We start from the raw sequence: 22,722 nt of genomic DNA on the forward strand, positions 1-22,722 counted from the left end.
ATCTGCTGATAACTTTATCAGGATTCCCTTGTATGTTATTTGTTTCTTTTCCCTAGCTGCTTTCAACAGTTTCTCTTTGTCTTTAATTCTGGTCAGATTGACTAATGTGTGTCTTGGGGTGTTCCTCCTTGGGTTTATTTTATATGGTACTCGTTGTGCTTCCTGGATTTGAGTGAGTGGTTCCTTTCCCATATTAGGGAAATTTTTGGTTATTATGTCTTCAAATATTTTTTCTGTCCTTTTCTCTCTCTCTTCTCCTTCTGGCACCCCTACAATATGGATGTTGCTGCGTTTAAGTTGTCCCAGAGTTCTTTGAAACTCTCCTCATTTGTTTTCAATCTTTTTTCTCTTTTCTGTTCCACATCCGTAATTTCCACTAATCTGTCCTCCACCTCACTTATTCATTCTTCTGCCTCCTGTATTCTGCTGTTAGCTGCTTCTAGTGAATTTTTATTTTAGTTATTGTATTTTGCATCTCTTCTTGTTTAAGTTTGATATCTTGTATCTCTTTGTTCAGTGTTTCCTGTAAATTACCCATCTTTGCCTCCAGTTTATTTCCAATGTCTCCCATCATCTTCAGCATCAACAGTCTAAAGTCTTTTTCCTGGAGGCTGAGAATATCCTGATCACTTAGCTGTTTTTCTGGGTTTTTTTTCTTTCTCCCTCATCTGAGTTATAGTTCTCTGTCTTTTCATTTTTATAGGTTTTTGGTGTGGTGACCTTTTTACAGATAATAGAACTATAGCCTCTCTTACTTATGGTGTCTGCCCCCCTCATGGCTGAAGTTGGTATGGGGGCTTGCTGTAGGCTTCCTGGTGGGAGGGACTGATGCCTGCCCACTGGTAGGTGGAGCTGATTCCTATCCTTCTGGTGGGTGGGACTTTACCTTTGGATGGAATTAGAGGAGGCTCTGTGCCTGGGGGTCTTTAGGCAGCCTGTTTACTGATGGGTGGGGCTGTGATCCCACCTGGATTGTTGTTTTGCCTGGGGCTTCTCAGTGCTGATGGGTGGGGCCAGATTTTCCCAAAATGGCTACCTCCAGGGAAAGGCATGCTGCTCAATATTCCTGAGAGCTTTTTCTTCCAATGTCCTTCCTCCACAACAAGCCACATTCACCCATTTTTCTCAGGATGTCCTCCAAGAACTGCAGTCAGGTTTGACCCAGATTCCTATGGAGACTTTGCTTTGCCCTGGGACCCAGTGCACATGAAAGTCTGTGTGCACCTTTTAAGAATGGGGTCTCCATTTCTCCCAGTCCCATGGAGCTCCTGAGCACAAACCCACTGGCCTTCAATGCCAGATGCTCTGGGGCTCTTTCTCCCAGTGCCAGATCCCCACACATGGGAGTTTGATGTAGGGCTCAGAACTCTCAGTCCTGTAGGTGAGTCTCTGTAAACCAGTTACTTTCCGGTCTGTGGGGCTTCCCACCCGGGAGGTATGGGTTTGCCTATATCACGTAATCACACCACCTACCTCTTGATGTGGCCTCCTCTTTGTCTTCTGGAGTAGGGTATCTTTTTGAAAGTTTCTGGTCTGTTTGGTTTAAGATTGCTCAGCATGTAGTTGTAAATTTTGCTGTTTTTAGGAGAGAAGTTGAGCTCCAGTCCCTCTATTCCTCCATCTTAATCCCATCTACCTGTCTCCCTTTTAAGCTCATCCTCCTCTTACTAACCATTCAATGTTGGATTCTCCAATCCTTGTACTCCTGGTTTTTTTAGACAATCTATTCATTGTTCCTTCTTACTTTGCTCCACCCTCAACCATATCTCACTGGTTCTCAACCTCTCTGGGTTTCTACAAACCATTACACCTGTTCCCCATGCCAAGAATTCTCCCCTCTCATTCTTTATCTGTTGACATATGTCCATCCTTCAGATATCAGCTCAATCATCACTATGGACTCTCCTAATACCACTTAGCATTCTTTACCCATCAGAATTGTAATTTTACATTCATTTGTGTAATTATTTGATTAATGTCTGCCTCCCCCATGGACTATAATCTCGTCCCTGTTTCTTCTCCTTCTATTGCTACTGAATGACCTTGCACTGCCTGCCTCTCTTATTCCTGGGCTACCATAGCTTCTATTGACAAATGGCTTCATCTGTCTCACAGATATGGATAATAAGCTTTTCTCTCAATGCCCCTCAATTTCTAGTTGTCTGCCACTTTCTGGTTCTCTCCAAATTTTTTCCCTTCACACTCTACCAGTAAGACAGCCTTCTTGGTTTAATTCATATTTATTATCTCTTTGCCAAACTTCTTATGATAGACCAACTCATGGCTCCCTGGCCAATATCACATGAACTTCTCTTAGGTCAAGTGTGTCCTCCATGCATGGATTGTGGCTAGCTTGGTTGAGAGAGCAGCTTTCTTGAGAAAGTACAATAAAACCAGATACCTTCTCCATCACAATATGATTGCTAAGAACTTATAGGGTTGGGGAGGTATCTTGCTGGATAGGTAGGATTAAGTGGAAAAGAAACAGGGAGAGTTTAAGCATTCAACCTCCTCCTTGGTTGGTGTTGCCCTCAACCAAATCTCTATTCCTTGGCATGTGCTGTTAACAATTTAAGATGTTGCAGAAGTCAAGTGCATTTAGATCCGATGAACAAAGTAAAACTCTCAAAGGAAGAGCTAAAGTATTTGGGGATTGATGGAACCTAGGAAAAAATGTCATATGATTAGATTAAAAATACCTGGTAAGGGTAAGGGCTGCCTAATACTTGTTCATCCTTAATACTTGGGGGCAGCCCTTCAGGGCCCCACACCTGAAGTAAGGGGTTCACTAGTCTTCTCTCTGGCCGGCCCTAGACTCTAGTCCTTGATGCTGCACACTATGCTCTTACAAAGTGAGGTTGTCAAAATCTTGTCCAGCCCTCAACCACTCAACTGCCTATACTAGAAAAATGTGGTGTAACAATGACTATAACAGCTGTTGGAAGTGAGTTTTACTGAGCTTGAGGAGAAGAGATGGCCACCATCCATTATGTAGGTGGACATCATCAATCACTTCTACTGGACAGAGGACCATAAGGTAGGGGGTTAATGGCACAGATTCCAGAGCCCAACTACCTAGGTTCAAAGTCTGGCCATGCTATGTGACTTGCCTCCTCTTCATGTATAACATGAAATTACAGCATCTACCTCAACCTAGTTGTTGTGAGGACTAATAAACCATTGAATGTCAAGTGCTTGTAACAAAGTTGACATTATATATTTGTGAGCTACAATTATTACTCTTGATATTATTCTTCTCCTTAGAGGTCACCTCATACATTTATTGCCCACCTGGATTAGTGGCCAGGATACATTTGGTTGTAAGTAGTATAAATTCAGCTCAAAGTAGCTTAAGAAAGAAGCAAGTATCCATGAGGATGCAGGTTCAGTCCCTGGTTTTTCTCAGTGGGTCAGGGATCCGGCATTGCCACAAATGGTGTTACAGGTTGCAGATGTGGCTCAGATCCTTCACTGCTGTGGCTGTGGAGTAGGCTGGCAGCTGCAGCTGCAGCTGCAGCTCCAGTTTGACCCCTAGCTTGGGAACTTCCACATGCCATGGGTGCAGCCCTAAAAAGCAAAAAAAAAAAAAAAAAAAAAAAAAAAAAAGATTCTGCTGTCTTGTGCCTTGGCTTTCTTTTCTTCTGAGGAAACATCATTCTCAAGTGGGTTTCCTCTCTAAGGTGGCAATGATGCAGCTTTAAGATGACCTCGTTTTTACATTTCTTCCTTCCTCAGTATATCTGAATGACAGGTTGTGTTCCATCATTGAGCTAATTATCAGGGGCATGAAGTATTACAACAGGCCAGACCCTGGTCACATATTACCCCTATAGCAAAGAGGAAAGATAGACCAACTCTACCTGAACATCATGGTCCCCTGGAGGAAGGATGCTGAACAGGAGATACACACTGCTCCACTCTTGTCAAGGCAGTTCTTCAATAAGAAACTAGAATACCATGATTGACATAGCTACTGAAATTTTTATCCATTTTCCATTCTAAATAGTTACAAATACCCAGGGGTGATGTTCAAAATATTGAATAACTGGTAGAGTAAGAGATGATCAGTTTGAATGGATGCCTGATCAATCAGAATGGAGGTCAACTGTATCAGCAAAATTCCTGCTGAATAGCAATTTGCATCAAATGCAAACACTGGACTGATTTCTAGAGAACTTAAATATCCAATCCTATTCCATCCTCCTTATTGAGCACTCTAGCTTTGGCTAGTTTACTCATTACCTTATTAGAGGCAGAACTGAATAGACAGAGGTCTCCAGAACTCTTTCTGGTCTTCAGTTCCTTTTGGTCATCTCATAATGTGTGTGACTTCCACACTGGGACCCACCCTTGGGACAAAAGCCAAGCTTTTGAGCTAAAGCATCAATAACCTCTAAATGGAAACATGTATCTTGCTGTACCTTCTGCTGGGGGCCAACACTGTCATTTTTATGCCTGGGGAAAGCAGAGGTCCCCCTCTTCCCCTCCCGCTATTACTCTATATGCCAGATACCTCACAAAACAACCCTGGTCTCTGCTGGATCTATTTTGTCCAGGGATGTGCTACCCTTTTAAACTCAGATTGGTTGGCATGTTCTTTGAAAAGAGACCTAGATGAGGGGCAACTTAATGGGCCATTTCAACTTGGCTAAAAAGCCTCAACCAACCACTGGTATGGGATGGAGAGAGAGAGAGAGAGATGTCATACTCCCTTCTGATCTAACAGGTTTATAGTACTTAGTGCAGAACCCACATACAGTAGGCATCTAGTAAATGATAGTTTATCTCCTTTCTTCTTGCTGGACACCCTTCCTACTCCCCTCCCACTCTGCAGCCTGGCCTGGCTTCAGCTGCAAGCAGAACCTAGCAACACCATCCCCTCTGGACCCTGCTTTTCAGGCTTAGGGCATGTCCCAGCATCAGTGCCCACACTGCTCACCAGAAGATATGTCCCACCCTACTCTGACCCTCTTCCAGCCATTAATATGCAAGCCTGCATAAAGATTTAGGAACACTTGCCAAGACAGTCTGACTTTTGCTTCCCTTTTCCAGGTGGGAATTGATGGGTTTCATGCCTGTCTCCTTTCAGGGTTGCAGAGAGTACAACAACTTGCAAAAAACACAAGATACTTCAGACAGAGACTGAGCCAACTGGGATTCATCATCTATGGCAATGAGGCATCTCCTGTTGTCCCCCTGCTCCTTTACATGCCTGCTAAAGTGGCGTGAGTATCCAGCAGTCTCTCAGAAGAACACCTCAGGCCCAAGGTCATTTGACAGAGTTGGGAGTTCTGACACCAGGCGGCTCCTTCAGCACAGGTGCTACTTATGCACTTTGAGCGTGGTGCTGAGCTCAGAATTCACTTGTCCAGCTTCTCAGAAGCCACCTCCAGTCCATCAGCAAGGCTTTTTCACAGGTCTTATGGGTAGAGAGCACCCTGACTTCCAAGTTCTGTGAATTAGGGGGAGTCACTTACCACCCCACCCCCACCCCTACCAAGGTCTCATCTGTAAATTAAGGATGATCCTATATCACTTCCTGCCCCAAGATCTGTCTCAAGGAGAACTCCAAAAGGCCATCTCTCCCAACATTCAAATCAACACTATCAGGCTCTGTGCTTTCTTCTACTTTGTCCCATTGAACTCTCATGGCCATCCTCAAAAAAAGGCAGCTTGAAGTATCTGTCCCCTAGACAGATACTTCTAATTAAAGATTATGGGAGTTCCCATAGTGGCACAGTGGAAATGAATCCAACTAGGAACCATGAGGTTGTGGGTTCAATCCCTGGCCTTGCTCAATGGGCTTAGGGTCTGGTGTTGCCATGAGCTGTGGTGTAGTCGGCAGACGTGGCTTGGATCCTGTGTTGCTGTGGCGGTGGTGTATGCTGGCAGCTTAGCTCTGATTCCACCCCTAGCCTGGGAATCTCCATATACTGCAGGTGCAGCCCTAAAAAGCAAAAAAAAAAAAAAAAAAGATTATGGCAGGAGGAGGAACTGCATCTTGCTTGGATTAAAAGATAGAGACCACCTATTTCTCTTTTCCTTTTTTTTTTTTTCTTTTAAGGCCACACCTATAGCATATGAAAGTTCCTGGGCTAAGGGTTGAATTGGAGCTACATCTGCAACCTACACCACAGCTTGCAGCAATGCTGGATCCTTAACCCACTGAGCAAAGCCCAGGATCAAACCAGCATTCTCATAGATACTGGTCAGGTTTTTAACCCACTAAGCCACAATGGGGACTCTGAGACCACCTAGTCCTTGTTATTGAGGTCAAGGAGACCTCCAGAACTACACAGTGGCAGAAAGACTCCTCAGGGGACAGGGAAGGGATGGGCACTAGACTGTTATTCATCCTGCCAACTTCCCAGAGACCCTAGTGCTAGAACCCATCTTGGCTAAAAGATGCGCATGCAGGGGAGGGCCCTGAGTCAGAGATGTGGGCTCAAGGCCAGACAAAGCAAGATGATTGGCCAGAGGAAGTCTGGAAGGACTGCCCCATACAAGTGATTTAAATCCCCTCCAAAGCATGTGTCGCTCTCTTCCTCTCTTGCTCTTTTTCTTTCTGTCTCTGTCTCTTTCGCTCTCTACTGCCCCCAACCAGAGCCTGCCTATGCTTTCTTCACACCTATCTTCCCTCTCGCCTCTCTTAATAAACACTTTGTTTGCAACACACACACACACACACACACACACAAACACACACACACACAGAGCAGATTTAAGTGTGGAGAAACTGAGGCTGAGAATAGTTAAATAGTTTTCCAAAGTCATGCAGTTCAAACAGTAGAAAAACCAGGAGGCAAACCCAAACCTAGGCTTCACTCCAAAGCTCTTGCTCTTAGCACCAAATTCTAAGGCCTCTCCCGCAGGCCAGTTTGGGGTTGTTTTCCACTGATTGCAGCTCTGAAATTGAGCATTAGTAACAACTGGAGAAAGAGAAAAAAATAATGACTTTTTCACAGTATGGCATAGATGATGTACACGTAAGCCATTCTCCAGTCCACTGGAGACTCATTAATAACTCATCTGTTATTAAGAGGAAGTTAATTAAAATCCTTTCTAAAGCTCAGATGTGCATGTCTGACCAAGCACATGGTAGAAAGTAATTTTCAGCATATGTTTATCAGATTCTAGATGCCTTTTAACACAACCCAATTGTTGGAACTTTCTGTTCGATTCTTTTGGTCTAAATAGACTGGCAGAGGATTAGTTCTGGGGCTATTAGTTGAAAGCTCATGATGGGTGGAAACGTCACATGTCCCCCAAAGATTGATTCTTTGGAGTACACTCTTCTGTCATTTCAACACAGCAAAATAACAAGCAGTTAAAATACACACATGAGTTGCCTTGTGCAATACAATCTCTCACCCCTCAGCTTTTTGTTCATGGTTCTGGGTCAAGTGGCTGAAAAGATAGTGTGCTTCAGAAATGCCATGGGATACTCTTCTGTGCTAATTACAGGGAGAGGTGACAATGGTGATTCCAAGTGAAAGATGACCTGAAACTCCTTATGATCTGATCTTGGATAACTTAAAAGAACACCCATGTTTAGTCAGAGTGGTTGGGGAAATGGTGTGTTCTGACACCACACTTATCCCATGCCTATCTAATATTTTATGATTAGCCCAAATGAAGACACTAGAAGTAAACCTGTGTCATTTTTTATTAGAGTGTCAAGTGTACTGCATGGAGGGATGGTAGCAAGGAAGTGTACTGGATAGTTCCTACTTGGAGGATGGAAGCTGGGATGAGACTCTTATTTTATTTATATATTTATTTTGTCTTTTTTTTTTCTAGGGCCACACCCATGGCTATGGAGATTCCCAGGCTAGGGGTCGAATCAGAGCTATAGCTGGTAGCCTACACCAGAGCCTCAGCAACGAGGTATCTGAGCCGCATCTGTGACCTACACCACACCTCACGGCAACGCCAGATCCTTAACCCACTGAGTGAGGCCAGGGATCGAATCCACAACCTCATGGTTCCTAGTTAGATTCGTTAACCACTAAGCCACGACGGGAACTCCGGAATGAGAATCGTAATAGGCTGGGAAAATGAGTCCATCCAATGAGAAAAGTCCATGAAGAATGAAAACAAATGCATTTCAATGCAAGAATTCAGCCACATGATAACAGAACAAGAAAGAGAGTTCCCCTCCTCCTTTATATGCCAGGAGTCCGGACTAGACAAAGCCAGTGTGAAAAATGAAAATAAACCTGAGAGGGAATTTCCTGGAAAAGATATGCTCTAGGGTATATTGAGATGTTTGGAATGAAAAAGAATTTTGACCCCATGTCATCTTAGCTAGAGGATCTAGGACAAGTCAGACAACCTTCTAAAGCCCTATTTGTTTCATATTGAAAATGGGATAGACTAGGAGCTCTTTCATAAGATCATTTGAAGACGAGGTCTATCAGCATTTAGCATGTTGCCTCTTGGAGGGGAGCTACTCAATATTGGCTCTTTATTATTAATAGTATTAATAATGTATATAAAGCACTTACTGTAGTTCTTAGTATACTGTAAGCACTCAGTGATAGCCATTATTATTACTGCTACTACTACTGCCACTGCAAAGATGATTATTATTAGTTTCAACTGTGTGTAAGATTGAGTCATCATGGTTGTAAGGCTTTTCAAAATAATTATTGCAATCTTTAGAACTTCCAGGAAAGTGACAGGAAAAGATTCTGTTGTGTTCTGCATCAGTTATGCTATGTTGCACCCTGGATGATGTGTCAAACTACGAGTGCCTTCCAGTGTAAGATAGTTTCAAGGAGAAGCCAATATTGCTGACTGTTAATTCAATGCTAAGGGAGGCTTTTTTTTTTTTTCTTCTTAGGGCCACACCTGCAGCATATGGAAGTTCCCCGGGGTCGAATTGGAGCTGTAGCTGCTGGCCTACTGCACAGCCATAGCAATGCAGGATCTGAGCCCCATCTGCGACCCATGCTGCAGCTGGAGGCAATGCCAGATCCACTGAGTGAGGCCAGGGATCAAACCTGCATCCTCATGGATGCTAGTCAGGTTCTTAACCCGCTGAGCTACAAGGGGAACTCCCCAAGGAAGGCTCTTAATCCCAGTGATCACCCATGGAAGGTAGGGTGCTCAGCCCTGGTTTACAGATGAAGACCCTGAGACACACTAAAGTCAAACTACTTTCTCAGGATCACTCATGTTGTAGGTACTAGAGCCCAGAATTCGACTCCTAAACCAAAGCTCTTTTTTCAGTGCTCAACACAGCCTCTTAAGTTTTTGTCCACAGGGGAAAAATACACATCTCATTAAAGCAATGCAGAGTATAATTTAACTCTCCTCAATGTCATCATTGGTGAATCAAAAGGCATTAATCACTATAAAAAGAAAAATATCATTATTTGGGTTGTCTAAGGAAACTTAGAACAGGTTAGTTACAAAAGGTCATATTATCTATTGTTGGCAGGAGTTGCTGGCTGGAGCTTGCCTCCTGCCTGCTCTTGTTTCCATCTCTGCTATTTCTTTAATGGAAAGTTTACACGCAGAGAGGCTTTTGAAACAGATTTAATTGTCTAAGCCAGTGGATGAGCACTGTTTTCATTTGCTCATTTAAAAAATCTTTGATTTTATTAAAGAACTGTGATTTCTCTGCATTGCCACCTACCACAGATTGAAAATATTATCTCTAGCCAGGGATCCTTCTGAACAAAGTCCTGTTGCAACTGTACCACCATGGAATCTTCTATGGAGTTTTGTATAATGTGGTTTCACCCAGAAGACATTTACTTAAATTATCAAGAGTGTATTGTATTTACCATTTGGTACAAGGTTTACATTTTCCATCCACAGGCCTCATCATACCCTTGGGGGATGGTGGTGCTCAGAAGGCAGTGATGCTACATGCAAGGCAGTGCTAATGTTTTATTATTTATTATTATTATTCACAAGGTTTCATTCCAGCCTATGCTGGCTCTAATTTGCTTTGGGGAGTACAAACCCAGAGGTTCATTATATGTTGGGGGCACTCACAGACATTAACTAAAGGAGGGTAGGTTTAGTTGTGTAAGTTTTAAACTCAGAAGTGCTCCGGGGAGGCCTCAGATCAGCCTAATGAATCAACAGTCATATCTTTCACTCTACATTCTTTGGCAAAACTCACTTCCTCTGGTACAAAGAGAAAAGTGCAGACAGCGAAAATGGCCTTTTGGGAGTCCTGAAAACTGGCCCGAGATCATGGGTCAGGTGGTTTGTCTTCCAGCAATAGAAGCACTCAACTTGTTTCTCAAACAATTACCAACTCTTAGCCTGTGTAGTTCCGTGGGCAGCCTTCCATAGGGTGATCAAGAAAGAGAAAGAATGGCCTGTTTTCAAGCTCCCTTGGTTAGAAAGCTCCCTCTGCTCGTAACCTTCCCAGTGCAAATCAAAGGCTGAATCTCGCCTTGCCCGAGCCAGGGGGCCAGGGAGGGATGTGTTCGGTAGTCCTTGCAATCTCCATCCCTTCCTTTGATGACCTGCATTCTGCAACCAAAAGGCAGACAGCTGAACGGGAGGGAAGAGAAAAGACCAGTGGCCTTCCTCTCCACATTCGCGGCAAAGATTCTTCCTGAGCTGTGACTGGCAGGTTTCTGCGGTGCTGTCAGCTCCCAGCCTAAACTAAGACACCAGCCACCTCTTAATGCTAAGAACAGATCTGAGATGTTTACCTCTCTGGCAGGCAGAGCCTCCCACTGATTAAGGATTCCTGCAGAGTGACAGAGCACAAAGGGGGGGGAGACTCATTTGGGGGTGCAGGCCTGTGTCTGACTTGGGACCTTAGCACAAGACTTTTACAGACTTTGAAAGCATGATATGCTAGAATTGTTACTGAGATGAGCTCTGGGATAAAAAGAGGCTAGAAGCTGTTAAATGGAAGAAATCATAGCTTTAAAGAGTTTTACTTTGTATCAAAGAGCTTTGTAGTTCTATGACCTATATCCTATTGGCTGAATCTATCCACCACCTCTGTGTGTGCATATTTCTTTCCCTGACTCCCCCATTTCCCCATAATCCAGCCAATGAATTTATTATCCCCAAACATACACATAAAAAATTGAGAAGACTTTTGCTATTTCCTATCTTTGGTTTGATGGAAAATTAGACCTTTATCTGTGGAGTGAGAACATGGCTTGGGGTTGGCTCCAGCAGACCCTCTGATGCTGGTCCTAAAATTATAGTCATGAAGTACAGCCTTAAAATTTCCACACCATGTTATTGGCACTAAGTTTTTAAAGAAGGAGTTCCTGTTGTGGCTCTGCGGAAACCAATCTGACTAGCATCCATGATGATGCAGGTTGAATCCTGGCCTTGCTCAGTGGGTTAAGGATCCATTCAGTGTTCCCATGAGCTGTGGTGTAGGTTGCAGACAAGGCTCAGATTTGGCATTGCTGTGGCTGTGGTGTGGGTCAGTGGCTACAGCTGCAATTCAATCCCTAGCCTGGGAACCTCCATATGCCACGAGTGCAGCCCTAAAAAGACCTCCCAAAAAGTTTTTAAAGCATATAAAAGTTTGCATCTAATAGATTTCTTTCTTTATGTAATTGCATTGTGTTATGGCTTTTTTATTCCTTAGAAAGCCTGCAGACAAAAGATGTAACATGTGTACACACTTGTATAACCAGGGTCACGTGTATCAGCATTTTTTGCTCAGTGTCAAAGACTGTACGTGCAATTGTCTAATAAGTGTGCCAGGCCCCACAATATACTCAGTTGTGGGTGCCATCAAGGGACTGGTGGCCACATTTCCTTGTGGCCACAACTCCTTGACAGGAGTTCCATTATTTTAACCATCTCCTACTTGCTATTTTTTAAAAAAGTAAAACTAGCTATATTCCTTTTTTTCCCCTGTGTAATTTTGTCATCTCTCAGTTAACCTCCTTTTTCACCTTCCCCTTAGGGCTTTTGCAAGGCATCTATTGAATAGATATAAAATCGGTGTGGTGGTCGTTGGATTTCCAGCCACTCCCCTCGCGGAAGCCCGGGCTCGGTTTTGCATTTCAGCGACACATACACGGGAGATGTTAGACAAGGTGAGTATCACAGAAGCAGCAGGACTGGGTCCTCGGTTTCTGAGCATGTTTTTTGGTTTTTTGTTTGTTTTTTGTTTTATTTTATTTTATTTTATTTTTATGGCCATACCCACAACATATGGAAATTCTCAGGCTAAGGGTTGAATGGGAGCTGCAATTGCCGGCCTACGACACAGCCACAACAACACCAGATCCAAGCCATGTCTTCGACCTATACCACAGCTGGCGGCAACACCAGATCCTTAACCCACTGAGTGAGGCCAAGGATCGAACCTTGCATTCTTATGGATACTATGTCGGGTTCTTAACTGGCTGAGCCACATTGGAAACTCCTGAGCACATTGTTTTATTGAGCTCACTTGAGCTTTCCTGAGTTTCTCTTGGATGGCTTAAGAAAACAACACTAGGGAGTTCCCGTCGTGGCGCAGTGGTTAACGAATCCGACTAGGAACCATGAGGTTGCAGGTTCAATCCCTGGCCTTGCTCAGTGGGTCAAGGTTCCGGCGTTGCTGTGAGCTGTGGTGTAGGTCGAAGACACGGCTCGGATCCTGCATTGCTGTGGCTCTGGCGTAGGCTGGCAGCTACAGCTCCGATTCGACCCCTCGCCCGGGAACCTCCATATGCCGCAGGAGCGGCCCCAGAAATGGCAAAAAGACAAAAAAAAAAAAAACCAAAAAACCTAATGACACTCAACTATTTCAGAAAAAAACAAAGAAATCCTAACAATGCCCAACAATGAATCAACTCACCAGACAGAAGAGAAAATCAGCTCAGTGCCTTGATTCAAGTCCATGTTTCCCTTTCATAGCAAAGGCTGAGGGACGAGCCAGACATCCTGCTCTTTCCTTGTTCTTAAATGGAGATGCTGATCTTAGGTGTCATTGCAGCATGAACTGCATGCATCCTGACATTACTCATAGTCACCACATCCATAAAGCATCCAAAAAGCAACCTGTTGGAAAACCAACAACAGAGGGACGTCTATCATCTAAGCTAGTCCTACATGAGGTGTAAATGATTCTAAAACCACATTGTATTGCCCTTTGATTTCAGTCTCTATGGGCATGAGTAATTCCAGAGAACAAAGCCAGGTCAGTCAGTTCAGGGTTGATGAAACTATCTTGAAAGATTAATGCAGTTGAGGAAACACCATTGGCTGTCTGCTATATGCAAAACCCTGGGGCAAAAAGTCTAAGAGGACTTACTATAAATTAATACCTCCTAATAATACCAGTCAGAATAAATTCATCTCGGAAAAGACATACAGACAGTTGCAAGAGCATGAAGATGGAATGAGTTATTACATAAATGAAGCTATTTGAACAAAACAAGAAATGACAAGGTCAAAGGCAATGGAAACATAAGACATGGATCTAGGAACAGATGCTATAAATGCATGGAGCTGCCAAGACTTGGCAAATATTTGGGTGCAGGGCACACATGGGACAAAGCAATCAAGGGTAATTCAAGGTCTCTAGCCCTCCAGAGAATGGAAGAAGGGCAACACTAAGCATGTCTCTGAGATAAGGTCTACGGCAAGGAACAGCAAATCATCAACAGGATTAGGGAATGAAATGAGCTCAGTTCTAGACATGTTGGGATTATATGTCAGTGGGCCAGTGGTAGAAAAGAAAATCAGATTCTAGAGTTTAGGGCAGTATGAAAGGCTGGAGCTGCTGTAATTTGAGGACCTAGTGGGATCATTAAAGTCAATGATAGAAGATATAATTGTCCAACTATAGTGAATGGGTCAAAGGCAGATTCCAGCAGAGTGCCTACATCCCAGGGTGGACATAGGAATCAGACAAGGAACTAGACTTAGATGGAGTGAGAACAATTGAAAAAGCCATGAGCTAAGATAGTGCTAAACACAGTAAAAAGGAAAAAGCTTCAAGGAAGGGGAAGATCAAATGTCCCCACAAAACAGTAGAAGGTTTAAATGGGGTGAGAGAAGAGAAGAAACTATTGGATGAGCATTGGTAGGAGCTTGATGTTCCTCAGAGCAGACAGTTTTAGGAGAATGCAAGGAACAGAAATAAGAATACAAAGAATTTTAAAAATGAAAAGGATACTTTGAGCTTTAATTATACATGCGCACATGCACACACACACACACCCTCCATATCTTTCTGCTCTGCCATTATATTAAGACTTAAACCAATGTGTAGTACATAGTAGGTACACCGTAACAGTTTATCAGATGACCTGTTAACAACTGAGCTAACTCTAGGTTTTGAGATGATGGGAGAACTTTGCTGGTTTTGTTCTTTATACTTTTCTGTATGGCCCAGGTTCTGTAAAATGAGTATATATATTTTAGTGCATTAATTTTAACAAGTTGTTTCTCTTAAATGTAATGCTTCAGGGGTAAGACATGGTAAACGAGTCTTTCAAGATGTTTGTAAAGGCAAGAAAAATAGGTTTAGAAGAAGCCCTTGAAAGTGGGGAAGACTTGGAATTCCCGTCATGGTCCCTGCTTCCTCACAGTCATCTTGGGCACAAGTCCCAATGTAATAAGCAGCCCTTCTCCACTCCCTGTGATGAAGATGGTTCTTTTGGAGTATATATTCCCATGCTGAAGCAAGCTGAACAAACCTAACTTTGAGTATTGGTGTGTTCCAGGTGGTTTATCAGAGGGACTCAACATAAATCCATTTAAGACTATATACACATTACCCATATATTATGTACATTTCATAACAGACTCACAAAGAATAAGTTAAAAAGGTTGAGATATCACTTCACAACTATCCGAATGACTATTATTGAAAAAAGCACAGATAACAAATGCTGATGAGAATGTGTAAAAGATAGAATCCTTGTACACTGTTGGTGGGAATGTAAATTGGTGCAACCACTGTGGAAAACAGTATGGTGGGTTCTCAAAAACTAAAAATAGAACTACTATTATGATCTAGCAATTCCACTCCTGGGAATATATTAAAAAAAAAAAAACACTAATTTGAAAAGACACATGCACCCAATGTTCATAGCATTATTATCTTTATTATTATTTGGTCTCTTTAGGCCCACACCTGAGGCATATAGAGGTTCCCAGGCTAGAGGTCAAATCAGAGCTGTAGCTGCTGGCCTACAACACAGCCACCGCAACGCCAGATCCATGCCGTGTCTGCGACCTACACCACAGCTCATGGCAACGCTGGATCCTTAACCCACTGAGTGAGGCCAGGGATCAGACCTACATCCTCATGGATACTAGTCAGATTCGTTTCCGCTGAGCCATGACGGGAAGTCCAAGAGCATTATTTATAATGGCCAAGATATGGAAGCAACCTGAGTGTCTATCAACAGATGAATGGATAAAGAAGATGTTTTATACACACACACACACACACAAAGTATATGAGATATTTACATACAATGGCATGTTAGCCATAAAAAAGAACATTTTGTCATTTGCAGCAACATGGATGGACTTGAAGGACATTGTGCTAACTGAATGAAGTCAGTCAGAGAAAGACAAATACTATGATATCACTTATATGTGGAATCTATAAAATATAACAAACTAGTGAATATTTAAAAAAAAAAAGAAGAAGAAGAAGAAGAAGCAGACACAGACGTAGAGAACAAACTACTGGTTACCAGTGCGGAGAGGGAGTGACAGACAATTCAAGGGTGGGAGAGTGGGAGGCACAAACTATTGGGTGGAAAATAGGCTCAAGGATGTACCATGCAAACAGAGAATAGAGCCAATATTCTGTAATAAAAGTATTTTTTTAGAAATGTTGAGATAAAAATGAATTGAAATCCTATGTTTTCTGCTCACTACGTCCATGAATTGTCTCTCATCACCCCCAGGTTGTGTTTTGTTAACTTTCTTTTCTTTTTCTTTTTCTTTCTTTTTTTTTTTTTTTTTTTTTTTGGCTTTTGTCTTTTTAGGGCTGCACCCTCAGCATATGGAGGTTCTCAGGCTAGGGGTCCAATCAGAGCTGTTGCTGCCAGCCTACGCCACAGCCACAGCAATGCCAGATCTGAGCCGCCTCTGCCACCTACACCACAACTCATGGCAACACTGGATCCTTAACCCACTGAGCAAGGCCAGGGATCAAACCTGCAACCTCATGGTTCCTAGTCAGATTCATTTCCACTGGGCCACTACAGGAACTCAGGGTCCTTCACTTTCAAAACCATACTTGCTACATCCCCCACCTTCAACAAAAGCAATAGAAACTATCCCAGATCGATGTCATTTAAAATGTAATTTCTAGGAAGTTCCCCAGTGGCACAACGGGTTAAGGATCCAGCATTGCTGTAGCTATGGTGCAGGTTGAAACTTTGGCCCAGTTTTGATCCCTGGACAGGGAACTTCCACATATCATGGGCGTGGCCAAAAATAAATAAATAATTAAAATGTTAACTTTCGTTACTTTTTCTTCTTGCTTATATTTGGTATAAAAGCGAAGAAAATACTTTGAAGTAAAAAGAAAATTTCAAACGCCCGTAATCCTACCACCCAGAAATAAACTATACTTAACAGGTTAGCAGAGATCTTAACTGATGTCAGTTTTTTGGGTTTTGTTTTTTTTTTTTTTTTTTTTTTTTTTTTGGTATCTTCAGGGCTACACCTGCAGCATATGGAGGTCCCCAGGCTAGGGGTCAAATCGGAACTGTAGCTGCCAGCCTACGCCAGAGACACAGCAATGCAGGATCCGAGCCGCGTCTGCTACTACACCACAGCTCACGGCAACACTGGATCTTTAACTCACTGAGTGAGGCCAGGGGTCGAACCTGCAACCTCATGGTTCCTAGTTGGATTCATTTCTGATGCACCAGGACAGTAACTCCTGATGTCAGTTTGAAAGACTTTCCAAAGCGGAAAGTCCATAAGCCCCAAGAGTCATTCATTCTGATGTTAATAGCTCTCCCTTAACCTTTTTCAAAACAGTGAACTCTAATATCATCTTCCTTCTTTGACTGGTTGAGAAAAACAGGCTCAAAAATTTAGAAAGACATGCCCAATACGATGGATTTAGACTAGAGGAGAAAATTATGTTTTGTATATTCTGGATCTCAGTTGTTTCATTTGTAGAATTGGGAATATACATTTACCTGCCTGGATTAAGAGAATTGAAACAGATGTATTCTTGGTCTCTTGTGGTTTTAAATTCTTTTATTCTATGGAGCATAGAGATGAGTATTTAAAAGCCTGGGATGGGAGAGGTGGAGGTGGGGGGAAGCATGGAAGAGACAGGGGTGCTGATCAGCTGCCATGATGTTCCATTTTCTTACTGGCCAGGTTGGTTTGCTGTGTCATGAAGACATAATTCAAATGTAACCTGCAAACTTTTCTTTTTCTTCCACAAGCTTGTACCATTAAACTTTAAAATAAAGCCTTCAAGGGTAAGCAGAGATCAGAGGCTTTTATTCCTCTCTCCACACCCCACAAATAAATTAAACATCCGTAAGGTGAAGTTAGGCTATTAAAGAGTAGGAAATAAAATGCATTAGCTTCTCACATTCCTCTAGGGCTGGTTTATGAACCATAGCTACCTGCTTTTTTATCTTTCTCCTTTTCTTTAAAATTCAATAAGCTGGCCAAAAAAGATGGTGGTTCTCTGTGAGGCTGCAGAGAACATGGTTACTTGGGGGTTTAAAGGGGACTGATGCAGGCCATCTCTTTGCAGGTTTTGGAAGCCCTGGATGAAATAGGTGATCTCCTGCATGTGAAATACTCCCGGCACAGGAAGTCAGCGCGCCCTGAACTCTATGACGAGTCAAGCTTTGAACTTGAGGATTGAGTCTCCTGGTCCTGAAATGGAACCTCCAAACCCTGCCAGAAAGACCTCCCTCTTTGCCTCGGAAGGCAGATAAATGGATTTCTCCTCCTTTCTAAGAACAGTTTTTGTTTCCAAACCAGCTTCATTGGACCAAGGGAGACACAGTCATTGTTGTGTTTTTAGTGTCTCTGCAGAGACAAAACTATGGTTTCGGGAGATTAATGTTCTCCTCTTCCTGCTACAAATGCATGCACTTCTTAGAAAAAGTTTAATGCCAAAGAGCCTGTGTCTTAGCTGCTACTGTGCAGCCTCTTTGGTCCAGACCCTTTCAGGAGTTCCAACCAAATGAGAGGGTTTAGGGTTTTAATTTAGTAGATCTCACAATGTGTTTACTTATTTCCTCTGCAGACAGGGGCAAGGGTGGTAGGCAGGAGCTAAACTCTTTATTACCCAGGAAAACACCAGCTAGAACGCATCAGGGAAATTTCCAGGCAGGAGGGTAAAAAAATGTTGCTTCTACCACTTGCCACATTTGGGCTTTTTCCAAGGACAAGTGTCAAGAACCATGGTTAATGTTTCAAGGGAGAGAGCCGACCTGACCAGCATCAACCAAAGACATCTTTAAAGGAAACTTTCCTTTTCCTCTTGCTGGTCTCCTACAGTTTTATAGCTGCGCTTTTGAGGTTTGGAAAATTCAAGACTTTTGTTTCATCAGGAAGGGGGCAGAAGGCAAGCCAGCCAATTGTAGGCCTAGACTAAAACTGTAAATTATAACAACTTGAACGCCATTGGTGCCGTGTGGAGTGAATGGTTAGTGTGCATACCTTTAACTAATTTAAGGAGTGATTGTCATTTCCTATTGAATTTGGAGTAAATGGTGAAATTCAAACTCATTGAGCGTTAACTCCCAAGACTACCCTTGAAGAACAGACTGATTCCAAAATGACATTTAAAAGTAAATGTTATTAAACTTTTCAATTTGGACACCCCCCCCTTCAGATCTATTAACTAGTACTGTCATTTGGCATAAGCACTCCGACTAGGTGCTAAGTAGGCTTATACACTATTGGGCAATTAACTGTAATTTACTTGAGTTCTCTTTGTCTCTGGATGTCTGTCTGCCTATTGGTCTGTCTGTTTCTCTCTTTCTCGCTAAATGTGAACACACACTTCTCTGTAAATTAGCCCTTTGCTAATTGGATCTAGTTAGTATGGAAAAAGCCCGTGGAAAACTTTATCTTTAACAAGCTCCCAGATGGTGCCCAGATTGGGAAACTCTAAAAAGCAGGGGTGACCTTTCAGCAAAGCTTCTGTAATAGTTCGAATGAGTTACAGAACATTCCACTCCATCAAATGACACTATAAACAAATCACTTCAAGAGAGGCTTGACTTTGCATGACACAGATGGACCCAGGCTTTCATGCTGTGCCCTGAGATAGAAACTCTACCCACAGCCTCAGTGTTGGATGGAGCAGTGGGCCCAGATGCTCAGAGCTTATTAAGGGCTAAAGGTAATCAGTGTGCAAAACTTTTTATGGGGAAATTATAACCCCCAGTAGATACATCACTTTAAAAGCGGATCACATGTTAAAGTTCCTCATGAACATTTGCAAGGAGTCCCACAAGCAGAAGAGGAGAGGAGGTGGGTTCTGAAAATGCAGTGGCCCCATCCAGTGACTGCTCTTGATAACTAAATTCCAAAAGGGACTAAATTCCAACTCTTCTCAGTGAACAGGTGCAGGATTCCTTGTGCAAAAGAAAATTTATGTTCTATAAATGTGCAAAGAAATAAAAGACAAATAGGCCTTTTCTCTTGAAAACTGTGCATTTAAATGACATTGATCTTAGTTAATTGTCCAAAATGCATCTTCGTCAAGATCTCAGAGGCCTAGGTGATTTATTACATTCTCAACTCAACAAAGGATAAAAGACCTGTCTCTGTCAGAGAGCCTGTGTTGAATGTATACACTTATGAGAAGAACTGAAATCCAAGCGAAATATTTCCTGAGGGGCACAGGTTCCAAAAGATTGGTTATATAAGAATATATGTCATATAGAATGAAGTTGGTTAAGAGGGTGCTTGTGAGAATTTTTAATTTTTATAAGAAAAAAAATCTATCGCTAGGTTAGTAAAAACCATGATTTCAATTGAATAGGGATTACCGGACTTCAATAACTATACCAGAGCCAAAAATATCCCTTTGGTTGGTTCTGTTTGGAAAGATGATTTTCTAAATGAACTGTAGTGTTATGCATGCCCAAACCTCCCAATTGCAATGCGAGTGTGTGTGTGCACACATGCATACTTCCCCTTCCTTTACAGAGCAAGCAGGAATATAAAGGTACGGAGATGAGAATCTGCTTGACTGATGGATAGATGGAAGATGTTGTTTCTAAAAATGACCTTCAGGGAAGCAGAAGATAAGGGATCCAGATCTATATTTGTAAGGAGGGTATATTTGCATAATGAAATGATGTAGACATCTTCCTAATCTTACGTGGTGCAGGTTCCTGACTGTTTGGCTGTATTTGCCTTTCAGCATGTTTTGGTTTGAGAGAGACTATGGGCTTTAGAACTTTCAAGGAGGCTTTTTTAAATGCAGATCCCTGGGCCCACGTCAGACCTCCAGTGAATCAGAATAGCTGCACTGCCAGGAAGCTGCATTTTAATCAGCTTTCCTAGAGGATTCTAATCAGGTCAGAATTTGAGAACCACTATTGGAACTTCTGTTTTGGTAGGTGGGTCAGCTCCAATAACAGGCCAGGAAGTTTGTTCTGATTCTCTGTTGATAGCTAAGGGTATTTATACTACTAAAATAAAATGAATTATTCCAAACTTTTCAATGGGACATTTTGTTCCCATTTTCCAGGTACCTTCTCTTTCTACCAAAATGGATCCAATATTGCAGAATAATCTGCTACTCGTTTAGACAAAATTTTCCCATCTCCAGTTCTGTGTTTCATTTCCTACAAGATGTTCCCTTTCCTTTTTGTGACCTTGTTCCATTGAGTGTAGCATCTTGTTTATTTTTTTTCTTCCTACTCCTTCAAACCCCTTAAAAAACTTCAACCTCTGATTATTTATTTATTCCAACAACAGCTCTTGAACAAGGTGAAAGTCTTATTTGTTCTTAAAACATGCAATGCTCCTCTGTATTTTTCTTCAGTGATAAGATATTATAAACAGGTTTACTCTGAATTAAAAGTTCTGATGAAGAAACCTTAGCTCTTTTAAATATATGCTTTGATTTATGGCAATAATAACAATTGTAATTTGAATTTGTCTGATGATCTCTTGGCAATTTTTCCTAGTCTCGGTAAGAACAACATATCTGAAAGACTGTTTTCTCAGAATGCAACTGTGTAATGTTTAGAAAACTAAGAGGAGTCTGTATTTTAAATGTTTGTAGGCAGTTATTGTGGGACCTTGTGTTATGGTGTTTTGGTGTGTTGTGTGTGTGTGTGTGTGTGTGTGTGTGTGTGTGTGTTTCACTGAAACATTTGAGTTGACTGATTTCATTTCATTCTGCCTGTAATACGTTAGTTTCTTTAATAAACAAATCACTAAAATTGGCAGTATAAAAATAACTGATGATTTTTGTGTTTAGTTTGGGTTGCCCTAAAAAAAGACTGAGGTAGAGATTTGCTTTTAAGAATTTCATTGAGGAGTCCCTGCTATAGTACAATGGGATTGGGGGCATCTTGAGAGCACTGGGATGCAGGTTTGATCTCCAGCCCTAGCACAGTGGGTTAAGGATCTGGCCTTACAGCAGCTGCAGTTTAGTTTGCAACTGTGGCTCAGATCTGATCCCTGCCTTGGGAACTCTGTATGCCAAGGGGCAGCCAAAAAAGTAAAAAAATAAGAAGAAGGAGGAAAGGGAGGGGGAGGGAAGGCACAGGAGGAGCGGGAGGGTTGGCACAGGAGGGGGAGGAGGAGGAGAAGAAGAAGAGGAAGAAGAAGAAGAAGAAGAAGAAGAAGAAGGAGAGCAGCAACAGCAGCAGCAGAAGCAGAATTTCACTGAGGAAAATTGGCCAGGGGTGGCTAGCCCTGGCTTGCACCATGTCAGAAGAATCAGTTGTGCTCACACCTTCTCTACTCTGCTTTCAGTGACATTGGAGCTTGAAATTGGTCATGTTGGGAATATTTACACCATGAAAATTGGCAAACACTGCAAATTAGTGATCTGCAGAGCTGGCTATTAAACATTTACCAGCATACCACTGAGACCACATCCAATGCCGCAATATCCAGGTTGGAGTGAGGGAACAGGATTGGAAAAAGGAGAAGCTGAACTGTATGTCATCATAATCTAGGCCTCAGTCAGCCCCAGGGGAGCTATGCAACTGAGACGGGCCTTTTAGAGGTATCTCAAAAGAATGCAAGGGAGCCAAGTCTTTTCTCCCCATCCACCAGTCACTGGATGCAAGCTATCAGGGTAAAGGTATGGGGGAGAGTGTTACCTTGTGTGAAACAGTTCTATTGAGTTGAAGGCAATTCTTGGGGAGGAATTCAGCTTTGAGCTGACAGCAGTCCATCCACTTAAAAATGTTATTTCTTGAGTTCCTGCTGTGGTACAATGGGCTCAGCAGTGTCTCTGAAGTACCAGGAAGAAGGTTTGAACCCAGGCCCAGCACAGCAGGTTAAGGATATGGACTTGCCACAGCTGCAGTGTAGGTCACAACTACAGCTCAGATCAGATCCCTGACCCAGGAACTCTATATGCTGTAAGGAGGCCAAAAAAAAAAAAAAAAAAAAAAAAAAAAAAAAAAAAAAAAAAACCAATAAAAAAATTTATTTCTAATCTATACACTTAAAAAATTGTTATAATGAAACTATTTAAACATACAATAAAATAGAATAGTATAATGAACCCACACGTGCCTGTCACACCACTTCAAACATGATCAATTCACAGCCAGTCTTTTTCACCTACTT

General features: G+C 42.3%; 1 protein-coding gene across 1 annotated transcript in view; it reads left to right on the top strand.

The window, feature by feature from the left end:
• The window catches only part of SPTLC3 (serine palmitoyltransferase long chain base subunit 3), a 132,649-nt gene extending 111,278 nt beyond the window's left edge, over positions 1–21,371 (top strand). Inside the window, exons 10-12 of the mRNA XM_003134257.5 lie at positions 5,090–5,225; positions 11,912–12,044; positions 17,693–21,371. Of these exons, the coding sequence (XP_003134305.1) occupies positions 5,090–5,225; positions 11,912–12,044; positions 17,693–17,806 (383 nt within the window). The 3' untranslated portion in view covers positions 17,807–21,371. The remainder of the gene's footprint in view (positions 1–5,089; positions 5,226–11,911; positions 12,045–17,692) is intronic.
• Positions 21,372–22,722: the final 1,351 nt, after the last annotated feature.

The sequence above is a fragment of the Sus scrofa genome, chromosome 17, assembly GCF_054392235.1.
Source record: "Sus scrofa isolate SSC_HxYL_T2T_F1_AM1 chromosome 17, Sscrofa_HxYL_maternal_Yorkshire_Landrace_v2.0, whole genome shotgun sequence".
NCBI classification, from domain to species: domain Eukaryota; kingdom Metazoa; phylum Chordata; class Mammalia; order Artiodactyla; family Suidae; genus Sus; species Sus scrofa.